The 25,976-nt window shown below is 34.8% G+C and overlaps 1 protein-coding gene across 7 annotated transcripts in view; it reads right to left on the bottom strand.

Annotated features, from left to right (window-relative positions):
• Window positions 1–15,214: 15,214 nt before the first annotated feature.
• The window catches only part of YTHDC1 (YTH N6-methyladenosine RNA binding protein C1), a 35,702-nt gene continuing 24,940 nt past the window's right edge, over window positions 15,215–25,976 (bottom strand). For 4 of the 7 annotated variants that reach the window (XM_070614764.1, XM_008523006.2, XM_070614768.1 and 1 more), the window contains 8 exons: window positions 25,390–25,474; window positions 24,218–24,384; window positions 21,625–21,707; window positions 20,315–20,351; window positions 20,179–20,242; window positions 20,006–20,068; window positions 18,391–18,525; window positions 15,215–16,207 (listed from right to left, as the gene is read on the bottom strand). In XM_070614764.1, the coding sequence (XP_070470865.1) occupies window positions 15,983–16,207; window positions 18,391–18,525; window positions 20,006–20,068; window positions 20,179–20,242; window positions 20,315–20,351; window positions 21,625–21,707; window positions 24,218–24,384; window positions 25,390–25,474 (859 nt within the window). In that variant the 3' untranslated portion in view covers window positions 15,215–15,982. The remainder of the gene's footprint in view (window positions 16,208–18,390; window positions 18,526–20,005; window positions 20,069–20,178; window positions 20,243–20,314; window positions 20,352–21,624; window positions 21,708–24,217; window positions 24,385–25,389; window positions 25,475–25,976) is intronic. The other 3 variants (XM_008523007.2, XM_070614765.1, XM_070614766.1) reach the window with 1 other exon arrangement.

The raw sequence follows: 25,976 nt of genomic DNA on the forward strand, positions 1-25,976 counted from the left end.
GGGCACAGGGGGTGGAGGGGAGCACTTATGTGGTGACAGTCAAGAAATAATGTACAACTGAAATCTCACATTGATGTAAACTATTATGAACTCAAAAAATAAAAAATTTTAAAACTATATTGAACACTTTTCAGAAACTTGAAATGAAAACAGGACAAAATCAGGAATCCATTAATAAACGATTTACATGCTTAACCGTATAAAAGATCTAACCTTTTATATGAAGAAAGATACCATAAACAAAATAAAAAGACAACCTATCATTAGTAGAGAACATTGACAACACACATCAGAAGCCATTAATTAATATTCATATGTATATTACTCATATGTATAAAGTATAATAAAAAGGTAAACTCATAGATATATGAGCAGAGAATAGTAAAAGGCAATTGCCAGGAAAATATAAATAGTTAAATGAATTTACAAAAAGATCTTTAAATTTATAAATAATTAAAGAAATGCAAATTAATACAAAAATGAAATAGTGTTTTCTCCTGTCAGACTGGAGGAATTTAAGGGCTCTATCATCTCTGGTGCTAATAAGAGTATACAGTAAATGGGCAAGTCTCATAAACTGTTCAAGTAAATTATACAGCTATTTGGAGAACAATTTGACAATACCTATCAAAATGCAAAATGACCAAACAATATTATTTCAAGATCCTTCCCTATATTAACAAAAAATAGTATAAGTGTTAAAATATATATGAGAATTTTCATTATAGCACATTTGTAATAGTAACATTTAGGACTTCTCTAACTGCCCAAGAATAGGTAAACAGATAAAGACATTTTGGTGCATCCATACATTAAAAAAGATGAAGCAATTAAAAAGAAAAAAATGTAGTCAATATGCACTAACTCAGACCTATGTTCATGATACACCGTTAAGTGGAAAAATGTTATCTGCATAAATAGGTATATATTTTTTCTAAAATAATAATTTTAAAACGACGTGTACAAGTTATTAGGTAAACATAGAAAAAAGCCTGGGTAATAAACATCCAACTGATAACATGCTATCCATATAAATCAGATTAGATTGAAAAGTGAAACTATCATGTTTTATGTATCTTTTAATTTAATATTTGTTTAAGGAGGTATTACTGTTGTAATTTCAATAGATAATTATAGTACTTTTATAATTTCCCAAAGCATCACTTTATATGAAGAAACCAAACCTCAGCAAATAATTCCAATCTGGCTCTAACATAGCTTTTGACTTCACTTTCAACTATACTCCTATTCTATGTTCCATCATGCCTCTTATATAGCACCTCTAAAACTCATGCATTTCCCCAAATCCTAATTTATCTGAATTCATACTCACATTCTCCTTGAATACGTATTTTATCTCTGATAAATAAATGACAAGCAATAGGATATTGGAATATATGAGGAAGCCATTTGGTGTAAAACAGAAAACTAATTTGGCCTGAACTTGTTTTTTCCAAAAGGGCCTGACGTGGCTGCTGAGCATGCATTGTATATCTACTTTAAGTATTTACTATGTCCCAAAGAACAATGCCCTGAAAGATAAGGATGTAACTTCCCCCATACTGGCATATCCATAAGGATAAGCATCTCTCTCTAAACTAAGAATTGACTGCTGACCTGCTGTGCTCATGTTGTGACAACCCACCACCTTGAGACTGCCAACTCACCATGTTCACCAAATTGCTGTGCTGGCAAAGCAATCTTGTGACTATTGTAAAACGGACATTTCAATCATATATGATACATGCTCTTTGACAGTATAGAACCGCGCTATACACTCCTACTTTTTGCAGTGCTCCATTCCTTTGTGAAAGGACTTTCCCAGGATATATGGTCCTCAGGGTTGGCTCATAATAAACTCACACCAATTTTTATTTATAGGTTGTTTATGGATTATTTGCATCAACATTTCTTGGTGTAGTCAGCAGGATTTCAGAGAAACCCACTGGAGACCACCCAGAATCTACACTGAACTGGCACTTGGTACCACAGGGTCCCACTGAGTCCTACTGGACCACTGCATTCTTCAGGTGACCACGCTGATTTCTCTTGAAACCCAGACCTCCTTATTTTAAGTTGATGGTCCAAGAGTTTATATGAGCTGTTTAAGGTCTTAAGACATTTCCATATATGTACATATCTCCAAAAGTGTCCCATTGGAAATGTTTAATATATTTTCATTGAATTTAATTAATGTAAATTTACTGACATGTTGTATTGAACATAATTTCAAAATCTGTGTTAGTTCATATTTTCTCTCCATTTTTAATGGAAGCTCTAAGAAGACTGGATATAAATTTTTTTTGAGGAGGTGGTTCAAGATGGTGACACAGGAAGATCCTGAACTCGCCTCCTCCCAGGGACACACAGAATCTACAGCTACATATGGAACAATTTCCTCTGAAAAAGGCCTGAAAACCATCTGAACAACTCCTTCACATCAGGCAAATGAGAGAGGCCACATCAAAGTGGGTAGGAGAGGCTGAGACCCAATCTCACCATAAACCCCACCTCTCAGTGCAGAGAACCACAACTGGCAGGGAACTCACGAACCCAGAGCTTCTCCCAGAGGAGCAAAGGGTTCATTCCCCAAATCGGGCACTTCCCCAAATCGGGCACGCCAACTTTTAAGATCTGCACCTAAGAGACATGCTCCTAAAACATCTGGCTTTAAAAATCAATGAGGCTCTCCTCCAGGAGAGCCAAAGTGCTGTAGAAAGTGAGAAATCATTCTTAAAGGGCTAGTGCTCAGACTCACTCACCACAGGGCCCAGCACAGAAACAGCCATTTGAAAAGCACCCAGACCTTTTGTGAAAGAGATTCATTTGCAAATCTTAAAATGTTGGCACACACTTCTAAGTGCTCTCAGGGAACTGTTAGAACTAATAAATCAGTAAAGTTGTAGGATATAAAATCAATATACAAAAATTTGTTGTTTTTCTATATACTAATAATAAACCATCAAAGAAATTAAGAAAACAATCCCATTTATAATTGTATCAAAAAGAATAAAACTCCTAGCAATAAATTTAACCAAGGAGGTAAAAGACCTATACAGAGAACACTATAAGATATGGATGAAAAAAACTGAAGGCGACACAAAGAAGTGAAAGGATACTCCATGATCATGAATTGGGAGAATTAATATTACTAAAATGTTCATACTACCCAAAGCAAACTATTGATTCAACGCAATCTCTATCAAAATTCCAATGGCATTTTCACAGAACTAGAACAATCCTAAAATTTCATGGAACAACAAAAGACCCCTATTTGCCAAAGCAATCTTGAAAAAGAAGAACAAGGCTGGAGGCATCATGCCTCCTGATTTCAAACTATATTACAAAGCTATAGTAATCAAAACAGTATAATATTGGCATAAAAACACACATATATCAATGGAACAGAAGAGAGAGTTGAGAAATAAACTCATGTATTTATAGTCAATTAACTTACAACAAAGGAGCCAAGAATATGCAGTGGAGAAAGGACAGTCTCTTCAATAAATAATGTTGGGAAAACTAGACAGCCATATGCAAAAGAATGAAACTGGATCACTATTTTACACCATACACAGAAGTTAACTCAAAATGGATTAAAGACTTGAACTTAAGACCTGAAATCATAAAACTACTAGAAAAAACATAGACACTAAGCTCCTTGACATCCGTCCTGGTGATGATTTTTTGGATGACAGCAAAAGCGAAGGCAACAAAAGCAAAAATAAACAAGCGGGACTTCATCAAACTAAAAAGCTTCCGCACAGCAAAGAAAATCACCAACAAAATGAAAAGGCAACCTACTAAATGGGAGAAAATATTTTGCAAATCATATATCTGATAAGGGGTTAATATCCAAAATACATAAAGCACTCATACAACTCAATATCAAAAAAACAATCTGAGTGGAAAATGGTCAGATCTGAATGATGTTTTTTCAAAGACATACAGATGACCAATAGGCACATGAAAAGATGCTCAACATCATTAATCATCAGGGAAATGCAAATCAAAACCACCACAAGACATCACTTGACACCTATTAAGCAGGATGGCTATTACTAAAAGACAAAGAAACAAGTGTTGGTGAGGATGTGGAGAAAAGAGAACCTCTGTGCGCTGTTAGCAGGAATGTAAATAGGTGCAGCCACCATGAAAAATAGCATGAAGTTTCCTCAAAAACTTAAAAATAGAACTACCATACGATCCAGCAATTCCACTTCTGGGTATCTATCTAAAGAAAACACTAATTTGAAAAGATACATGCATGTTCTGTGTGTTCACTGCTACTTTATTTACAATAGTCAAGATATGCAAACAACATAAGTGTCCACTGATGTCTGGATAGATGAAGAAAATGTGGAATATATACACAATGGAATGTTATTCAGCCATAAAAAAGAATGAAATCTTATTTCATTTTTTGAGCATGTTTTCATGTGTCATTCATGACAACATGGATGGTCATTACGCTAATGCATGGGCATTATGCTAAGTGAAATAAGTGAAATAGAGAAAGACAAATACTGTATGTCCTCACTTATACATGGATTAAAAAAAAGCTCATAAATACAGAGAACAGATTGGTAGTTACCAGAGTGGGGGGTTGGCAAAATGGATGAAGGGGGTCAAAAAGTATAAATTTCCAGTTATAAAAATTGTGTAACTATGTGTGATGACAGATGTTAACTAGATTTATTGTGGTAATCATTTCACAATATATACAAATATCGAATCATTGTTATATATCTGACACTAATATATGTAAATCACGTCTCAATAAAAACATAGATTAACACAAATTAAAATTTAAAAAACAAATGTGTGGGGTCAGCCTGGTGGTGCCGTGGTTAAGTTCACATGTTCCGCTTCAGCAGCCTGGGGTTCGCTGGTTCGGATCCCTGGTGTGGACATGGCACAGCTCAGCAAGCCATGCTGTGGTAGGCATCCCACATATAAAAAGTAGAGGAAGATGGGCACGGATGTTAGCTCAGGGCCAGTCTTCCTCAGCAAATAGAGGAGGATTGGCAGCAGATGTTAGCTCAAGGCTAATCTTCCTCAAAATAAATAAATAATGTTGTAAAGACCAGTTTGATTTTTTTTCATTCATTTCTAATCAGTATCCCATCTGGACTGCTACTTTCCCAGGTTGCAACAAGAAACACATTCCCAAACACAGAGGAGAAATAAGCTCTTCCTTCCTCGGCTTACAAGATTGTGGGCTATTGAGTTAAAACAACATGGCTCACCAGAGAGAGGTGATGTGAAGATTAAGTGTGACGTCATAAAAGTTCTCCCATTTTACCTTTTCCTTCTCTATCGAATTTTTACCATGCAACTCCAGTGTGCTCTGAGTAAATTTCCCCTGCATTAACACTTGGGTTTGATGAGTTCATTGCAAAACATATTCCTATGTGACCTCTTAGTGAGCTGCAGTGTACTTTATCAAGATCTGTTTGTCCCTCTTGATCCTGCACACCCTGTTTTATTCAGATCTATGACCTCTTCCCAATGATTTTTTCCTGTTTCTGTAAAACCTTGACTATACTTACAGGGTCTTTGTGTTAACACCAAGTTAAGCAGAAAAGTTCCTCAAAGATTACAAAAAGTTCTGCCCTATTCCATCATGCAAGATGCTTCCAGCTTTGTCGTTTCTTGGATTTATCCTTAAACCAGTTCCCTAAAGCTGGTAAAATAGTAATAACAGTCCCAGGCTTCAAATTCACATAACTTAGTGAAGTGAAAAAGTATCTCTTCCATTGACTCTCTCCTAAAAGTAAGTAAACCTCTTTCCCATAAGTCCTCGGAAAAACCCCCAGGGCATCCCAATGGCCTACAAATGGTAAATTGCTGAGTTCTAAGCCAAGTCCTGGCAAATGGAATGCCATGCCATTGATTTAAGAGTTCCTGAGGGAATGGGATAACTCATGCCAATCAAAATCCCTAAGGATGGGGCCAGCTATTCCTGAATCACATGGGTTCAGGCATGAACTTGAGTGGGATACTTGAGTGATAATTGAAGAATTGTTAGGATAAATAAAAAAATGAATGGAGTCTATACGGGAAATCAATAACATTCACTATAACCTTTATTTAGAATTTACTAATAAATAAAGAGGAGTCAGTGGAGTCTGTTCTCAAATTATTTCAAACTGTGTAACCCCATGGCAGTAATGAAAAACACCTGCTATCAAACAATGTATGTTTTTAAAGATGTTTGCTTACAAAGTATGAGAAGACCCTCAGTTCTTGCATGAGTTTTTCTAGAAAACAGAACACGAGTTTCCGATTTTAAAATATGACAAATGGGGGGGCTGGCCCCGTGGCCGAGTGGTTAAGTTCGCGCGCTCCGCTGCAGGCGGCCCAGTGTGTCATTGGTTCGAATCCTGGGCGCGGACATGGCACTGCTCGTCAAGCCACGCTGAGGCAGCGTCCCACATGCCACAACTAGAAGAACCCACAACGAAGAATACACAACTATGTACCGGGGGGCTTTGGGGAGAAAATGGAAAAAATGAAATCTTTAAAAAAAAAAAAAATATGACAAATGGGGATTAAAACTCATCTAAAATAATCTATATCTATGATAAGAGGTTAAGGGATGGAAAAAATTTAAAAAGGTAAAATATGATGTAAAAAACATAGTATGTGGGGAGGGGAGTAAAAGTGTAGGGCTTTTAATATGAGGTCAAATTTATGAGATCATCAACTTAACATAGAATGCTATTTAATAGGTTATCATATATGACCTCATGGTAACTACAAACCAAAACCTGTAATAAATAGACAAAAAAATAAAGAGAAAGGAACCTAAACATAACACTAAAGAAAGTCATTAAATTCACAAGGGAAAAGAGCAAGAGGCAAACAGATATGAACTACAAAAAACAAAAAAGTAACAAAATGGCAATAAGTACATACCTATCAATAATTACTTTAAATGTCAATGGACTAAATGCTACAATCAAAAGACAGAGGGTGGCTGATTGCATTAAAAAACAAGACCCATCTATATTCTGCTTACAAGAGAGACACTTCAGACCCTAAGACACTCACAAACTGAAAGTAAAGAGATGAAAAAAGACATTTCATGCAAATGGAAATGAAAAGAAAGCTGGGGTAGCAATACTCCTATCAGACAAAATAGGCTTTAAACCAAAGACTGAAACAAAAGACAGAGGGCACTACATAATGGAATAGGGAACACTTATAAATATCACTTGTAAACACCTGCATATATGTAACACTTGTACGTATCTATGCACCCAACATAAGAGCACCTAAATACATAAAGCAAATATTAACACACATAGAAGAAGAAATTGACAGTAACACAATAATAGTAGGGGATGTTAACACCCTGCTTACATCAAAGGCTAGATCATACAAACAGAAGATCAATAAGGAAACACTGACCTTAAAAGACACATTAGACCAGATGGACTTAGTAGATACATACAGAAAATTCCATCCAAAAATTGCAGAATACACATTCTTTTATAATGCACATGAAACATTCTCCAGGAGAGAACACATATTAAGTCACAAAACAAGTCTCAATAAATTTAAGAAGATTAAAATAATATCAAGCATCTTTTCTGACCACAACATTATGAAACTAGAAATCAACTACAAGAAAAAAACTGGAAAGTCACAAATATGTGGAGATTGAACAAAATACTACAAGTATTGGGTCAGTGACAAAATCAAAGGAGAAATTAAAAAATACCTGGAGACAAATGAAAATGAAAATACAACACACAAAAATGTATGATACAGAAAAAGCGGTACTAAGAGAGAAGTTTATAGCAATACGGGCCTACCTAAAGGAATGAGAAAAACCTCAAATAAACAATCTAAAATAACACCTAAGGGAACTAGAAAGAGAACAAATGAAGCCCAAAATCAGTAGAAGGAAGGAAATAATAAAAATCTGAGCAAAAATAAATGAAACAGAGACTAAAAAGACAATAGAAAAGATCAATGAAACTAAGACCTAGTTCTTTGAAAAGATAAAATTGACAAACCTTCAGCTAGATTCACTAAAAAGATGAGAGAAGGCACAAATAAAACCAGAAACAAAACAGAAGAAATTAAAACAGATACCACAGAAACACAAAGGATTATAGAAGAATACTATGAAAAGATATATGCCAACAAATTGGATGACCTAGAAGAAATAGATAAATCTTTAGAATTATACAACCTTCCAAAACTGAATCAATAAGAAACAGAGAACGTGAGTAGACTGATCACTAGAAAGATCAAAACAGTAATCAAAAACCTCCTAAAAAACAAAAGTCCAGGACCAGATAGCTTCTTTGGTGAATTCTACCAAACAACCAAACATTCAAAGAAAACTTATTATCTATCCTACTCAAACCTTCCTAACTCATTTTACAGAGTCAACGTTACCCTGATACCAAAACCAGACAAGGACAACACAAAAAAGAAAACTACAGGCCAATATCACTAAGGAACATCAATCCAAAAGTCCTCAACAGAATATTGGCAAATAGAATACAACAATACATTAAAAGGATCATACACTACAATCAAGCGGGATTTATTCTAGGGATGTAGGGTTGGTTCACCATCCTCAATCAACGTAATACACCACATTAACAAATGAAGAATAAAAATCACATGATCACCTCAATAAATGCAGATAAAGCATTTGACAAGATTCAGCATCTATTTGTGATAAAAAAAAACTCTGTATAAAATGGGTGTAGAAGGCAAGTACCTCAACATAAACTATATATGACAAACCCACAGCCAACATCACACTCAATGGTGAAAAACTGAAAGCTATCACTCTAAGAACAGAAACAAGACAAGGATGCTCACTTTCACCACCCTTATTCCATATAGAATTGGAAGTCCTAGCCAGAGCAATTAGGGAAGAAAAGGAAAGAAGAGGATCCAAATTGGAAAGGAAGAAGTGAAACTATCACTATTTGCAGGTGACATGATTTTATATGTAGAAAATCCTAAATCCTAATCCATCAAAAAACTATTATAAATAAAGAATACAGTGAAGTTACAGGGCACAAAATTAACATATAAAAATCAGAGGCATTTCTGTATGCTAATAACAAAAATAGCAGAAAAAGAAATCAAGAATACAATCTCATTTACAATCACAACAAAATGAATAAAAAACCTAGGAATAAATTTAGCCGAAGAGGTACAAGACCTGCACACTGAAAACTATAAAATATTGTTAAAAGAAATCAAAGAGGGACCGGCCCCATGGCCCAGCGGTTAAGTCCGTGCGCTCCGCTATGGCAGCCCAGGGTTTCACTGGCTCAGATCCTGGGCGTGGACATGGCACTGCTCATCAGGGCACGTTGAGTGAAAGGATATTCCATGTTCATGAATTAGAAGAACTAAACAGATACAATGTCCACACTACCTAAAGCAATCTACAGATTGAATATAATCCCTATCAAAGTCCAAATGACATTTTTCACGGAAATAGACCAAAGAATCCTAAAAGACTCCAAATAGCCAAACCAATCCTGAGAAAAAAGAACACAGCTGGAGGCATCACAATCCCTGATTTATATACTACAAAGCTATAGTAATCAAAACAGCATGGTACTGGCACAAAAACAGGGACACAGACCATTGGAACAGAATTGAAAGCCCAGAAATAAAACCATACATCTACGGACAGTTAATCTTCAACGAAAGAACCAAGAACATACAATGAAGAAAGTCTCTTCCATAAATGGAAAACTGGACAGCCACGTGCAAAAGAATGAAAGTAGACCGACTATCTTACACCAAACACAAAAATCAACTCAAAATGGATTAGACTTGAATTAAGACCTGAAACTATAAAACTCCTAGAAGAAAACATAGACAGTACACTCTTTGACATTGGTCTTAGTAGTATCTTTTTGAATATGTCTCCCCAGGAAAAGTAAACAAAAGAAAAAATAAACAGGACTACATCAAACTGAAAAGGTTCATTAGGGCAAAAGAAGCTATCAATAAAATGAAAAGACAGTTTACCAATTGGGAAAAGATACTTGCAAATTATTTATCCATTAAGAGGGTAATATTCAAAATATATAAAGTACTCATATAACAAAAACAAAAAGTGAACAAACCAATTAAAAGATGGGCACACGATCTCAACAGATATATTTCTAAAGAAGATATACAGAAAACCAACAGGAACATGAAAAGACGGTCATCACTAATTATTAGGGAAATGCAAATCAAAAGCCCAATGAGATATAACCTCACACTCGTCATAATGGCTATTACTAAAAAGACAAGTAGTAACAAGTATTGGAGACGATGTGGAGAAAAGGGAACCCTTATACACTGCTGGTGGGAATGTAAACTGGTGCAGCCACTATGGAAAACAGTATGGAGATTCCTCAAAAAATTAAAAATAGAAATATCATATGATCTAGCTATTTCGCTTTTGGGTATTTATGCAAAGAAAACAAAAACACTAATCTGAAAAGATATATGCACCCTTATGTTCACTGCAGCATTATTCACAATAGCCAAGACTTGGAAACTACCTAATGCTCATCAATGGATGACTGGATAAAGATGTAGTGTATGTATAAAATTGAATACTACTCAGCCATAAAAAAAAAGATGAAATTTTCCCATTTGTGACAACATGGTTGGACCTTGAGGGTTTTAAGGTAAGTAAAGTATGTTGGAAGGAGAAAGCCAAATACATTATGATTTCAATCATATGTGGAAGATAAGAAAACAACAACAAACAAACACACAGACACAGAGATTCACAGATACACAGATACACAGATTCCACTCCCAGAGGGGAGCGGAAGTGGGGTGGGAGAGAGCAAAAGAGGCAAAAGGGTACATTTGTATAACAACAGATGGCAACTAGACTTTTGGTGGTAAAAGCAGCCATCCTAAGCAGGATGTAGTCTATAAAGTCAAAATATAATGATGTACACTTGAAATACAACACAAAAAATTTTTAGGCCCAAAAGGAAGTTTGTATAAATATTTTATGTGCATTTAAATAGTTCTAAACACAAAAATAAGAACAAATTGAGTCTTCTGAGATTGACATTAATCCCAATAATATTCTATCTCCATAGATTTCAGTTAAAAACTCTCACAAGTTACACAGAGGAAAAACACGATTACTTCTGCAATAAAAGAAATACCTCTTTAATCCAAATAGGATGTTTCCATTAAAACTACTTAATTTTGTACCAAAATTCTCATCTACTCCTGAAAACCACTATAAGTAAAGGCATTTTCGCATTCTAGAAGCCAGTCATTTGCCAAATGATTTAACATTTCCAGCCAAAAACTCAGCTCACATTCCGTAATCACTGAGCCCCTTGGAAACTCTGTGAAGCTTACTGTAGCCTCCGGTCTCCGGGACACACAATTTAAAAACAAAGTTCTTTTGAGTGACCTCAGTGGAAATCAAGATCTGGAACAGTTGTTTACTGACCTGTTATACCCTGAATATTATTATTAGGGTTGAAGAGTCTTTCAGATGCCACAGACAAGTTTAGGACAGAGAGAGAAAAAACTGAAAGAGAAACAAAGTGTAAGATTTAGAAAGAAGGAAAGGAGACGCTTATCCAATGACCCATATTAGAGGACAGAATACTATCAATCGTTTAAGTCTAAGATTTCTATTCCTACTACAAAGGACTTGAGATCTAAAAGTAAGGGCCGATGGTGTCACACATGCCTCAATTTTTAATGTGTATCAAATAGCATTAAGAATACTTTCTATCCAAACAAAATTTTTAGTCAAGACAAAATGATCGCTGTGTGTCAATCACCCTTACCTTGGAGTCAGGGAACTCCAGGATAGCCAGTGAAATGCTGGCAACAATTCACATTTCCTTCTTCTTACTCCGTACATCCCACATGCCTTAGGATAATTTTTAAAGGTATGACAAAGCAAAATGCAGGTCCTTGCAGAAGAGTGACCAAGGTATTCTACAGAACAGATAGATAGCCAGAAGCAGAAGGAAGCTATGCCTATGACAAAATATTCTGAGCGAGAAGTCAGACATTTAGATGTTAGCTCTATGAGACCATAGATTTATCAAACATTTGTTACTTTGTCCATGTCATTTGGGAACTGTCCCTCCTGATTTACTTCCAATGGAGCCGACCATAAAATTCCCTGCCTCTCCTGCCTCCCATGCTAGCTAGTCAAAGAACTCCATTTCCCTGGACACACAAATAGGATTGGAGCTGGCTCCAGGCTAGCATGGCTAGTCACAGTCCTTTTGTAGAACTGATATGGAAACGTGGTGGAAAAATGGCTGTTTCCTGCTGACATTGAGAACCATATGAATAATGGAAACCTGCAGATGGTGATGGCCATTTTTAGAACACTTAAGACTATCCCTGAGAATAAAACCACCACAGAGGAAAGCAAATCCAAAAGAGAAGTGAGATACCTGAATTCAATTTCACTCCCTTGAATTTTTATTTTAGCCAATAAAACCCAACTGGATTCCTAAACTTAAAATTTTTGACTTGCACATGTTGCTGATGTATAGATTTAGAATCAACATTGTAGAGTACATGGAAGAAATTACCCCTTTCACATTAAGGCAGACTGTCATAAATGTCTTCAAATAGTCAAAAATTTCAACTTTACATGTCTAATATTTTGATTCCTCTGAATAGAAAAAAAAATTATCATGCAAAATTTTACACCAAGTTCTTCTGTCACTTTTTTCATCCAAAAAAATCAAGAGGGGAGAAACCAGTTATTATGAGAATTAAATGAGCTAATCCAAGCATATAGAATAATGCCTGATACTTAGTAAGAACTCAACTAAGTGTTGAGCTTTTTAGAATAGATTATTAACTGGATACTAAACTTTTTAACACCCAAAATACAAAGCATAGGTTAACATCAAAAGTGATTAAACGCTTTAGGAAAACCTCTTAAAAGGGAAGCTTTGAAGGAAATACGCTTTCTATCCTTAGTAGAACCTAGCACCACCGTTTTAAACATTAACTTGTATTTTTTCGAAAAGAGATGAGGTGGCTTCTTCTGAAACACCAAACTGGCTAAAAATCTAAGTGGAATCTCAGCTCCATCGTTACTACCTTCGTAATCTTGGACAAGTTATTAGCATCTCTGGGCCTGTCTCCCCAACTATAAAAACAGGGAGTACGACGGGGCTGGCCCCGTGGCCGAGTGATTAAGTTCGCACGCTCCGCTGCAGGCGGCCCAGTGTTTCGTTAGTTCGAATCCTGGGCGCGGACATGGCACTGCTCATCAGACCATGCTGAGGCGGCGTCCCACATGCCACAACTAGAAGGATCCACAACGAAGAATATACAACTATGTACTGGGGGGCTTTGGGGAGAAAAAGGAAAAATAAAATCTTTAAAAAAAAAAAAAAAAAACAGGGAGTACGTTATATGGTGATGAAACAAGTCAGCACGTAAGCACAAAGTGTCTTTACATACTAAGTACTCAACATAATCTATAATTTCTGATTATTACTATTTCAGGAAAGTGACTTTAGTAATACCTACCAGTTTTGTACAACTGGTTCTCAAAGTAACATTTTCGGTGATTCTTCTCCATCTCAGAAATTCTTCAGAGTTTACGAACTTGAAAAAAAACTTTAGAAATTAACTTGTATAACTTACTGATGAATACAAACAAAACGTCAGTAAAATGATTTATCTTACATTACCTACTGATTTAGTTTTACTAAAGGCAATGCTTAAACTAGAACACAGGTTTCCTAACACCCTGTTAAATGTTATTCCCTCTCTACCACACTGCACAGATTTAAAATAAATCCCTAGGGCTTATTTTTGAAATAGGTAAATAAAACTAATTGTGAATGCATGAAAAAATATTCTAAATGTGGTGAGAATATGAAAGCAGTAAACTGATCATTTTAAATATCCTTCAAGAGTGAAGTTCCTGTGTTCCCCCAATATAGACTAACTTTAAAACTGTGATCATGATTCGGTACAGAGTTCTATTATAACTATGATACTGTATGAAAACAAGAAAAAAGTGGTCACATATTGAAATAGCTCAGGTGGATATATATTCAACTTAATAAAGGCCAAAATTCAGGTACAGTAGTCCCCCCTTATCCACAGGGGATACGTTCCAAGACCCCAGTGGATGCCTGAAACTGAGATAGTACTGAACCCGATTATACTGAATTTTCCTATACATACACACTTATGATAAAGTTTACTTTATAAATGAGGCATAGTAAGAAATTAACCACAACAGAACAATTATAACAATATGCTGTAATAAAAGTTACTGTAAGTTTTAGCAACCTCAGCATACAATTTTTTGTCTTCCCTTATTAAGTCAAGAACTTCCACCTTTTCACTTAAAGGAAGCACTTTACAGCTTCTCTTTGGCATATCCAAAATGGCCAGCATCGCGGCTCTTGTGCTTTGGGGCCATGAAATAAAATGAGGCTTAGTGGAACACAGGCACTGTGATACCATGACAGTAGATGTGACAACCAAGACAGCTACTAAGTAACTAATGGGTAGCTTATAAAGCATAGATGTGCTGGGATGATTCACGTCCCAGGCAGGACACCACCAGATTTTATCATGCTATTCAGAACAGTGTACAATTTAAAACTTATAAATTGTTTATTTCTGGAAGTTTTCATTTAGTATTTTTGGACTGCAGGTAACTGAAACCGCAGAAAGCAAAACCACAAATAAGGGAGGACTACTGTATAACTCAAGAAACTGAAATGCAAAACACAAAAGTCTTTCATAAACTGTTGTCTTGTGTGGCTGTATTTTATACAGCTTGTTACCCTGGGAGGGGCTGAAGGTTAACTTAAAATATGTAACTAACTATAAGAGGGTTAAACTGTAAAGTGGATTTTAAAAGTAAAACAGAAACCATCTTCACTTATTGAAAATGAAGACAATAGAAAATATGAAAAAGAAAACAATACTGTGACCAGAGTAGGTCCAAAAATCTTATCAGATGAATAAATACTTAAGCAAAATAGCAACATAACTCCACTGTGTACCCACTAGTTCTTAGGTTAGAAATAGAAGCTTTCAATGTAACTGGCCTCAATCATTTCTGCTAAAATATGCAAAAAAGGCAAATGAGATTCCTACAATTCCTAAACACAAAGCATTCTTTTATGTCAGCTAATGCAGAAGAAAACAAACTTGCATCCAGACAAGAAAGAAATACAGCAGGTAAGTGTCAATCTTTACCAATTTATTTTATACAAAACAGTAGCAATGTAGAATACGGGAATTATCTTCTGCTGCCACACACGCAAGTTGTGAACATTCCAAGCCAATGTATACAGTTTGGAGGGGAAGGCTAAACAATAGCATCAACCATGCTACTGAACATAGGAATTTTTTATTTAAAAAGATTAAAAATTAGATAGCAATGTCTTCTTCATATTGCTCTCATCATTGAAGACTGAAGAAAAATAAAAAGTGACTTTTTAAGATTAAAAAAAAGAGGGAGGGAGAAACCAAGAGGCTGCTACAACACTGCCATACAGTCAAACCATCATACTTCAATATTTGCATACTTGATAGCAGCATTTTTTACAGAACCGTGTGCAACTATATTTAGAAACACATCGAAGCAAAATATAATGGTAGTCATCAATCAAGATCCAAAGGGAAAAAAGAAAACAAAAAATAACTAGGATGAACATACTATAAGTAGATAAACATTTAAGGAGAATGAATCAATATCTACATTCTTGGACTGTTCCATTCTGCCCCAATAAAAAGGTCAACTCAAACTGTCAATTGCATTTTTGGAGGATTTGAGTTTTTCCAGTTCTTAATATACTGCATGCTTGGAACAAAAAGGGTCATAATAAATCCTTCTACACAATGAACGTTAAGTAGACAGCTGAAAATAAATTTACTACTTGTAAACACACACAAAAAAAAATACAAGATTTTTTATCTTTAAACAATCAGTGCTTCCAAAAGCGCATTATCTTCTATATCGACCTCTCTCCCCTCGGTCTCTGTCCCGATCACATAATCGCTCTCTCTCTCTCTCTCTATCACGTCCTCTATCTCGCTCTCTGTCTCTTCTGTTATCTCTAGGGCGGTCTCGCTCTCGTTCCCGATCTCTTTCACGGGGTCTACTTCTCCGACCACTGACAACAGCTTGTGTGCGACGAAGGAAATCATCCACCCTCATATCATAATCATGCTAGAAAAGGTAAGAAATAGGTTAGGTATGTTAAAAATCAAATGGAATCTATGAGTGGCTATATTGTAATTATTGTCTGGTAGAGAGAAACAATCTAGAGAAATGCGCTAATGTATTAATTTATAAAATGTAATTTTGACATTGTTCAAAAAAAGGATTTTGATGTCTTACTAGATAACCGACAACAGACATTATCCAAATATCAGTTAAAAATAATTTCATGTAGTTTCCTACGTAACTTCAGTAACTTTTCCATCCAATTCCTTTAATAAGATTTAGGCCAAAGTAATCTCCTAGTGATGACCATCAATGTTGCATCATGCATACATGCTGCCAATTATGCTAAATGTCATCAATGTTTTTCTGCAAGAGGTGAACTCTACTTTCTTTTCATCCTTTGATTCTACAAACTAACTTGAACCAACTCTGCCCTCTTATGGTGAAATAAGGAATTTACAGTCCAGATTTTCTTTCAAAAAATGACAAACAATTTATGGAATTTGATAGAATTTTAAGAAAATATGTACTTCGGTAAGACTGTGAAGTCTATTCCACACAGAGCTAATAATATACAAAAGGCTGAAAAGGACAAGAAAGAGTACTATGAGCAACTAAGTGAGGTAGCAAGTTACTGTGGCTACTTCTTAGCTTGACCCCTGCTCTAGCTTTCTACTTTTAGTTCTCAACTCACCTTTACTTCTGAACTAGAAATTGGTCTCTTTTCAAAAGTCAGCTTAAATATAGACTTTAAGGTCTGAAACACAATAGCACACTATCTTTCACATACAGTGAATATGTGATTATTACATAACCATGGAATATATACATATATATACACACATACACACACACACACACACACTCTAAAGGTGCATGAAACAGCAGAACTTGTTAAAAAGGACAAGTATACTTTGGTAAGAGAATCTTAGAAAGACTTCCCATTTTGAAAATCATGCAATCATTTAAAAAAAGGAATTTTTGAAAACATCACAACTGATCTAGTTAACTAAGATTTCATCGTACACAGGCTGTATATTTCTTCTTGTGTGACTGAAAAAAAAAACTACTAAAGTCTGTTTGTCAGTTAGGATCAGAAATTGTTTTACTGAATTATTAAAGGTCCTAATGTGATTTCATTTTGAAAGATTAACATCTTTACCAGGATAGGAAATAAATGGCATCACATAAAAGTATCTCAAAGACAGGCTAGGAAACTACTGCTCCAACTGGCTATCTCAAATATACATGCTCTTCACCTAAGTCGGAAGATAAAAGGATGTTTACTTGGCCCAGCACAAACTCATTATGTCAAGGGAGGGCAGGGTTGGGAATCCCAAATTGTGTTATCTTACTTTAACAACCAAACTACCTTTCTAAAGCTATCAAATTTATATACAAAGGAATTATGTCAGCAAGTGCCAGAAAACAATTTCACTTTTAAAAATAAAAGTATCAAGGAAATAAATAAATACCATTTAATAAACAATCTCAGCCCAACTAGTATAATGAAAACCCAGAAACTTCAAACTATAGTCTTTCATTCAACCTGTTTTGAAGTGAGCAAAAAAAGCTTTCATATGGATCTTATCGAATTATTAGAACCAGTAATTACTAAAGGACAATTACTGTTCTGCTTCATTTCTTAACATCTGTTTGTCATGTGCTAGCATCATCCTAAGAATCACAGATAGAGAGGAAGTGAAACAATTCACTTGGTTACTAATTTTAACAAAATGTGGTATAAACAGAAATAGATGACTAAATGGGATTGGAGATTATCACCACCTGTCCTATGAAAATTAACTGAGCCAGCCAGAATATACAGAAAGCTTAGAAATATCTATTTGCAATACTAATTACACAGTTATAACTGAAGACCTCAGGACAGAAAGAAAATATCCTAATTTACTATATCCCTAGGACATTACACCTAAGAGTTACATGTAGGAGTTGCCTCAACTTAAGCAGTTTGTGTTTGATCAGTAAAAGAAATATGTCTATTTAGATAATCCAAAGAGATCAGCCATTTCTTAACAAAAAATAGGTTGTAAACTACTCCAAAATAGTTTGCACAAAGAATATTAAATAGTCCACCATTCAACATAATCTGGCAACACCCACATTCAAACTGTTTACAGAATTCTTAGTAGCTCCCTCACACTTTTGCCTTCTCATGCACTTACTACTCGTTTATCTCTGTATCTTGCTTCATGTGGTACTGGATGATGTCCTGAGTAAGGAGGATGAGCTTGAGGAGGTGGAGCATGGTGCTGATAGTAAGGATGGTGTGGAGGTTGTTCCATTCCAGGATAAGGAGCCTAAAAAAAGAAAACCACTTCCGTAAGCATCTACCCAAATAGCTCTGTAAACAAATCATTCTTAGAATTCCCCTACCCAAATCACCCATCCCAAACAATAATCTGTACTAGCCATTTACTTTGATGGCATTAAGGTTCTTCAAAATACCCTCTTTATTTACTTGTTGAAAATATGTGCATTATAAACTCTCTAATCACACATCTTTTAAAATAACATGTTTATACTTTTATACCATATCATTTAAATACTAATAGAAATAACCCTCACACAGTGCTTACTATGAGATAGGCACTGTCCTAAACAATTTACACATCTTATTTAATTCTCACAGCAAACCTATGAGATAAGTATTATCATTCCTAGTTTAAAAAAGTGGAAAATGAGGCATCAACTGGTTAAGTAATTTAGGATTACACTACTAAAGGGGTGGAACTGGGACACAACATCAGGCATCCTGGCTCTAGAATCAGTCATCTTAACCACTATGCAAAAATCTACTCTTTAAAAAAAAAAAAAAAAACCTCCAGGAGCTAATGAACTTTTAAATGCCGTTATAAAATGAATAGGGGCAAATCAAAGGTTACTTCCCTAGTTAGTGCCAAGACATTATTAAATATTTTGATTTTTTTTAATTTTACAGAATCTAAAGGAAAGAAACCTTATAAATTCATCTATCTGTATACAGTACCTTAAGTGAAACAAAAGTCAGACGAAGGGGCCATATTATAGGCAGCATTTAAAATTTAAGGAAAAAAAGATAAGAAACAATAAGAACTACTAAAACTTCCAAGCTTTTTATTTCTTAGGAATATAATGCTTCAGCTATCCTCAATACCTTAAAATATACCCTAAGAATATCCAGCTTGCTTAAAGGAAAAAATTAAAATTAGGAACAGTTTAATTAACTTTATTTTCTATACAGAATTTACTGAGTATCAGGATCAGGCACTATGCTCAACTTTACACGTATTTTGTAAATTTAGCTTCTTGACAATCCCACGAGGTTTATTCCATTAAACTTTAAGCCATACAAGGACAGGAATAATGTCCATTTCATTCACCAATGTATACCCAGAGTAAACAGTGCCTTGAACAGAGTAGGTACTAAATATTGGTTTGATGAGCCAAAGAATGAAGGAATGCCTGTTGAGTTTTAAAGATAAGGAAAACTAAAAAATACATTATGAAACTTGCCAAAGGTCACAGAGTTGAGAAGTGAAGGTACGTAAAAGCAGGCAGAGTTTGCACTAACAACCACTATAATACTTAACCATAACACCTATCAAGTAAGCCTGCCCTATTAACACAAATCAAATTACTCATTAGTCTTTAGTTTTAAAATAGCATGTAATTATTTATCACCAAAGATATGTAACTTAAGTCCCTTAATGGGTAAGTGTAACAATCATATTCCAAGCAAGCACTCAATATATGGAACTACAAATGAAGTTAAATAACTTGCAAAAACAGAATACAAACCATTCCTTGCCAAGGTGGTGGTGGTCCCATGTTATGAAATTCCCTCACATAATCATTGTAGGACTAAAATGAAAGATGATAATGTCAATAGCAAATAAAAATCCAACTCAGGCTTACAAAATAAATCAGATCCTGATTTTATGTACATTAAAAATATAAAATACAATGCTTACCCCGTTTAAAAATACATCTCGGCGAACTCCTGAAAATCGTCTGTTGGGAATAAGATTTGTGAAACTAAATTCAGGTAATTCATAAACTAGTTCCAAGAATGTAATTCAAAACTAAGCAAGAGTGAACCCAACTTACCTGTCTACTTCCTGGTATCGTGGATCCTTTAAATACCCTGTTCAAACATCAAGCATTTTAGTAAATCAAATTTATATTTTTTATTATGGCATTATAATTAGACCTTCCTTACCACTCATTTCAATTCTTCCCATGAAATACAGTGATGCTATTAAGTGATGCTATTATTGTATATTCCATTTTCGGATTTTCTTCTCAGATTACATGAGAATCTAGGAAGTAACTAAATAACTTACTGTTATCACAGAATTACAAAGTGCTAGAGAGGTTTTCATATGGATCTTCTAAATCCACATCCCAATTCTCACTAGATAGAAAATTTCTTCACCCTACACCATAAGGAAGGTAACGGCAGAGGAATTATCTTGAGGACACTGTAATAGGACTTCCTTAAAACAAATGTCTACCTTCCACCTGGATGGTACACACAAGCCTTGTTAAGTCAACCATAGATAGTTTTAAAATATGCAAACTTAATGGGGAGAAAAACAAAACTGCAAAAATGAAGATGCATACATGTTAAATGAAAGAACCATATGGTAAGAGAAACAGTCTTTCCCCCTTCTTTTAGTAAGGACTCCACAAATAAAATGTAAAACACTTTAGCCATGTTACTGGGGGAAAACTAATTTCACTCTCTGGAATACCCATTTTGAAGAAGAATGAGGCCGATTATCAAGCCACTTATGTAATACTGCTGTAATGCTCACTAACACCTATTTCCAAACTGTCTAATATTTTATAAGTGTTATCACTGTTTTAATAAATATCTTCTCTTAGATGCAGTTTGCCTTTTTTAATTCCAGTAAGGGAAAGACTAACTTAGCTGCTTTTAAATTACAAACCAAGTATTTCCCATTCCTCTCTAAAAACATGAAGTCAAACATTATTTAGAAAAATATAGCATAATTTGAGTTTCTAATTAAAGCTATACACATGAAATAGTAAGTATCATAGGGAATAAAAAGCACAATAGAGTATAAGATCACTGCTTTCTCTATCTACATTTAATCTTAAAACACATGTGCAGTTCCTGTTGGTGCAGTAATTTATAAATTAGTAACTTCAGGTAATTAACAAATTATGATAATGAGTCACACTAAAGTAGATCAGACAACCTTAACAAAGTGGAGGAAGTTACTTAACAAAGCAATTACTATGTGAGAACTGTTAACTTCCTAAGGTTTAAGTAGCCACATCCTAAATTTTCTCACTTTTAAAACCACAGGATTATGATAGAAGTTTCTGTGTTTTGTTTGTTTGTTTTTATAATTTTAAGTCAAATATCTGCAGGATTATAAAATATTAACCTGGTCTCTGGTGAAACTCAGGGGCATAGTCAATCCTTGGTTTCTTTCTGCTGTTATGAATATCATAATCTTCTGGTCGACGCCTACACAAATTAGACACATTAGAAATTAAACCAAAAACTGCTGGGAGAACAAACAGCAAAGCAAGAGTTTCTGACAGAACTAAGTATAAAGAATAGCCCATTATTTTCTTTAAAATAACACCCTAAATTTTGGTGAGCAAATAATCTTAAAATTTCTAAATTTTAATTTCTCAAATTAGTTACTATAAACCAATCCTTAAATGTATTGCCGAAACTAGATAGTCTATGCAATTCTCATGCTATGAAAAGACAAATGGAAAAAAGAATCTGCTGAAAATACATAAATCACATTTTAGTATTCTAAACAAAAGTAACTGAGCTGCCCTCAAACTAATGTATATATCCAGTTTAACAATTAAAACATTTTCTCAAATAAAATCTCAAAATCAGGTGAATAAGAAAGGAAAAAAATTGTGTATCACCATTACACAATAGGTAATTCTAAAATCTACATATTTAAAGTTGCTAATGTCATTTTAGGGTCAGTCTAAACAAAACTAAGAATTTCTTATTTTTCTTCTGCTTCACACAAAATTATACTTTTCACACAGTCATACAGAAAATTTGATAATTAAAAGTGACTTTACAGGAAAGTTTTGAAAATCTTAATACTTTGAAAAACTAACTTCTATAGTTAATAACATTTAGGAATTAAGGGAATTTTTTCCACAGACAATGCCTTAAAATAAAAATAGCAAGTAATGGGGCAGAGTTTTAACAGAGTTCATAAAACAAGTTCAAAGTGTATTCTTTAGAAGATGAAATTTTACTATATGCAGAGGGCTGCTCTTTACTGTCTTCCATATATCTCAGCAATGTAATACATCATTAAATACACTTCATTTTACTTAGCATTTAATAAAGAGCTACAGAAAATAAAAACAAAAAGCTCAAGTTTTTTGGGTAATATATCTTTTACCCTTAATGTCAAATAAAAACTCTGTAATAACCTGGCATCACTAGTTTTCCAGCTATTTCTCTGAACATCAACTACTTTCATTAACTTTTGTAACACAAACTCACTAAAAGTGCAAAGTGCAATAATCCCAAGCCCCCCGACAGAATAAAAACAGTTGTATCTACAATAAATAAGACTAAGAAAATTAAAAGCTGGTTTAAAAAATAAACATACCGCTTTCTTGTAGTTTGGGGAGTGCATTTACGACCGGTATAAAACATGATAGTAACAGTTCATATAGTAGTCCAACTACTGACTTTAAGCTGTAAGCCACATACATATATGGAGGCCCTGGCAGGCTTGAGAGAAGGTGTAGTGGTGTAATAAGTATAGTTTGCAGTCCATTGCAAAACTGAGGTAAAAACTTCACTCGTATGTACTGTATTGCACTGGAAACCTCTTAGCTTAAAACTTCAAATGACATCTTGGTGCTCAGTCCTTTTAGGCCAAAAATAAGGGTGCTCTGCCAGGTTTCCTCCTACCTACTCGACAGTGTCCTTTTTAAGCTCAAAGAAATGGGGACTCTTGTTGGATTATCTGTACCTACCACAGGATGTTTCCACTGAAAGGAAACTTAACCAAAGGTTTCATCCCATCAACCATACATCCAAGAGTCTTTAGCAGAAATTTTAGATTTAGCTGTATGCAAATCTATACAAGGGAAGGTGTTGGGTAGAAGGGCATAAATCAGTCCTTTGCAAAGACTTCTCCAATTCTGTAACAAGTTAAACCCCCTTTTCCTGGAAAATGATGTTTAAGTTCATAAAGTAGTGATCAATAACCATGGCGATCCTCTAAAAAACACTTTTAAGTCCACAGGTACTGCCAGCATCTGGAAAAGTTGTAAACAGACACAGCAACAGCCCTTCTTTTTGGTTTGTTGCCGGGTCTCCCAAGGCCACTTGATCCCCTTTGGAAAGAACCTATTGTTTTCAGAAGCTCAGCAAGATGTGTGAATTCACTGGGTACATGTTAGAGAATATTTGGCAATGGGATTAACACATCACGGTGATAAAATCTCAAATAGTCCCAATAATGCTCCTCTTGAATATCAAAATAACTTAAAATATTTTATCCTCTAAATGAGGCGTCATCTTCTGAAAAAATATTAGTGATCCTTTATAAAAGTCCCATATCTGACAAGGCTTATCCAGAGACACACCTGAAAGAAAAGGCTTTTTACAAAATATTAACAATTTTGGCAAATAAAGAATTCCTCCTCTTCCTCCTTTCTAGCCTGTTCTTAGCAACAAAGGCCCACCTCATTTCAATTGTATACATTGTATTATCACAATATTATCTAATCTAATCTGGTTATCACTTTTTAGCACTTTTTCTGCATAAGGAAAGATCCCCATTCTCCTCTTGAAAAATGACTGAGACCAAGGTGACCATGTGAAATCCTCAATGAAGCCACAAACTAGTCCATGCAGCTTGATTTGAGGATTTTCTCTTTCTTCTTTACCGCAGGACAAACTTTTGACGAATCACATTCCTCCATCATGTTATTCTGATACATGTGCCTATTATCAGTCCAAAGAACGTTTCTAACCTTCCCACATCCCGGACTGGTTCTCGACGGGATGGACGTCCTCTTGATCGGGGCTGAGAATGCATTCTTCTCTTGTGACGCATTTTATGAATGACCTGATATAAGTCAATACTTTCATCGGGGGGAAATAGAAGACAAAGCTGGGTTCCACATTCGAGTTCAATTTCCTATAGTAAGAAAGTACGAATTTACAAGATGAAACAGGAGAAACTTTCAACAGACTTCTATTTTCCTGGTGTACAAGAACAAAAACAGACTGACTTGGAGGTTTCCTTCCCAAGGGTAAGGATCACATGGGATTCCAATCAACTTCCTTGAAAGGTTTTGGAAAAAACCTTTCAAAATTGTTTCATGTTATTTATATAAAGCTAAAAACTAAAAGTGTAGAATCTCCAAAGTAAAATACACAAATGCGGTTCCTTAAAACTCTGTGACAACTGCCCTCTGCAAAGGAGGAATATTTCTTTGTGCGAAATACAAAAATATCAGGACACAGTCATCCATCTTAATACACTGGAAGAACAACGTATGTTAGTGTGTGCCAACAACTTTCATAATTATGAGCTGCTAAATGAACTGAAATACATTAGATTAAACAAGGCAGACTATCAACTTTTTAAAATTAAATTTTGTTTTTAATTAGCAACATGTTCACTTATGAGCAATGAAAACATAACTTCTGGTTCAAAATTACACATAGAAACTATGATGGTCAAAGGTTTGGGTTTATTTTAAATCACTGCACTCAATTTCATTTGCAGGACTTGAAAATCTGAGTACATACACTTATCTTCTTTTCATAAAGCTTCTTGTTATTCAAAAAACTTTAGTAAAGTTGCTCAAGGGCATTTCCAAAATACATTATACAAGTGCAGAATCTGTTAAACAGTAGTAATATAATGAAAAACCATTTAAAATCAGGTCAATTCTGTTCAAAAACTTTTCCTTCAGTTGTATTAATGAAAGTACTGTATAAAGCCATCTATCTTTCAACATTAATGGAGATCTTATTAATGAGTCATAATCACAGTAATCATGAACTTAAAATAAGAATTTTTTCCCTTAAACTTTCACACAAATTCTTTCAGAAATGGTTTTAAAATGTCCTTCAATAAAGACCAATAAAAGGGCTGATTAATGTGTTTTTTCAAAAAGTCAATTAAAAAACAAACCTGTCCATCACGCCCAATCTTTACTGGTTTATGTTCATTCCAAGGATTGGTGAGATGAGCCGACTTAGTGAAGGGTAATTCACGCCTAAATACAAAGTAATATCAATTATATTCTTTTACAGAATCCTTTAAGGACCTTATACTACTTCAGTAGTAAATTCTTTACACTACTTCAGTAGTAAATTCCTATGTTAATCATGATTTAAATGTGACTAAAATTTAAAGAAGCACTTAGACTGGAGAGCTTATTCCCCAAAGAGGGAACCCCTTTAAACACACACCCTTTCCACATTCTCCAGTGTGAAGCTACATAATATAGTACTCAAGAACGTGAGCTTGGAAACCAAAGCAGCTGAAGTTTAAATCCCAGCTACCTCTCTCTCTATAACTTCTCTGAGCTTGCGTTTCTTCATCTTATAAACAAGGTTATTACCACCTAGTTCATACTTGTTTTAGGTAGTCTGCAAATGAAATGACATATAAAATGTTCAGCATATCTCTTGCTTCTGTGTACTCAAAAGAATTGTGGTTTGCTTTTTGGGTTTTTTTTGGTGAGGAAGATTGGTAACAGATGTTAGCACAGGGCC

Source organism: Equus przewalskii, chromosome 3 (genome assembly GCF_037783145.1).
Source record: "Equus przewalskii isolate Varuska chromosome 3, EquPr2, whole genome shotgun sequence".
Lineage (NCBI taxonomy): Eukaryota > Metazoa > Chordata > Mammalia > Perissodactyla > Equidae > Equus > Equus przewalskii.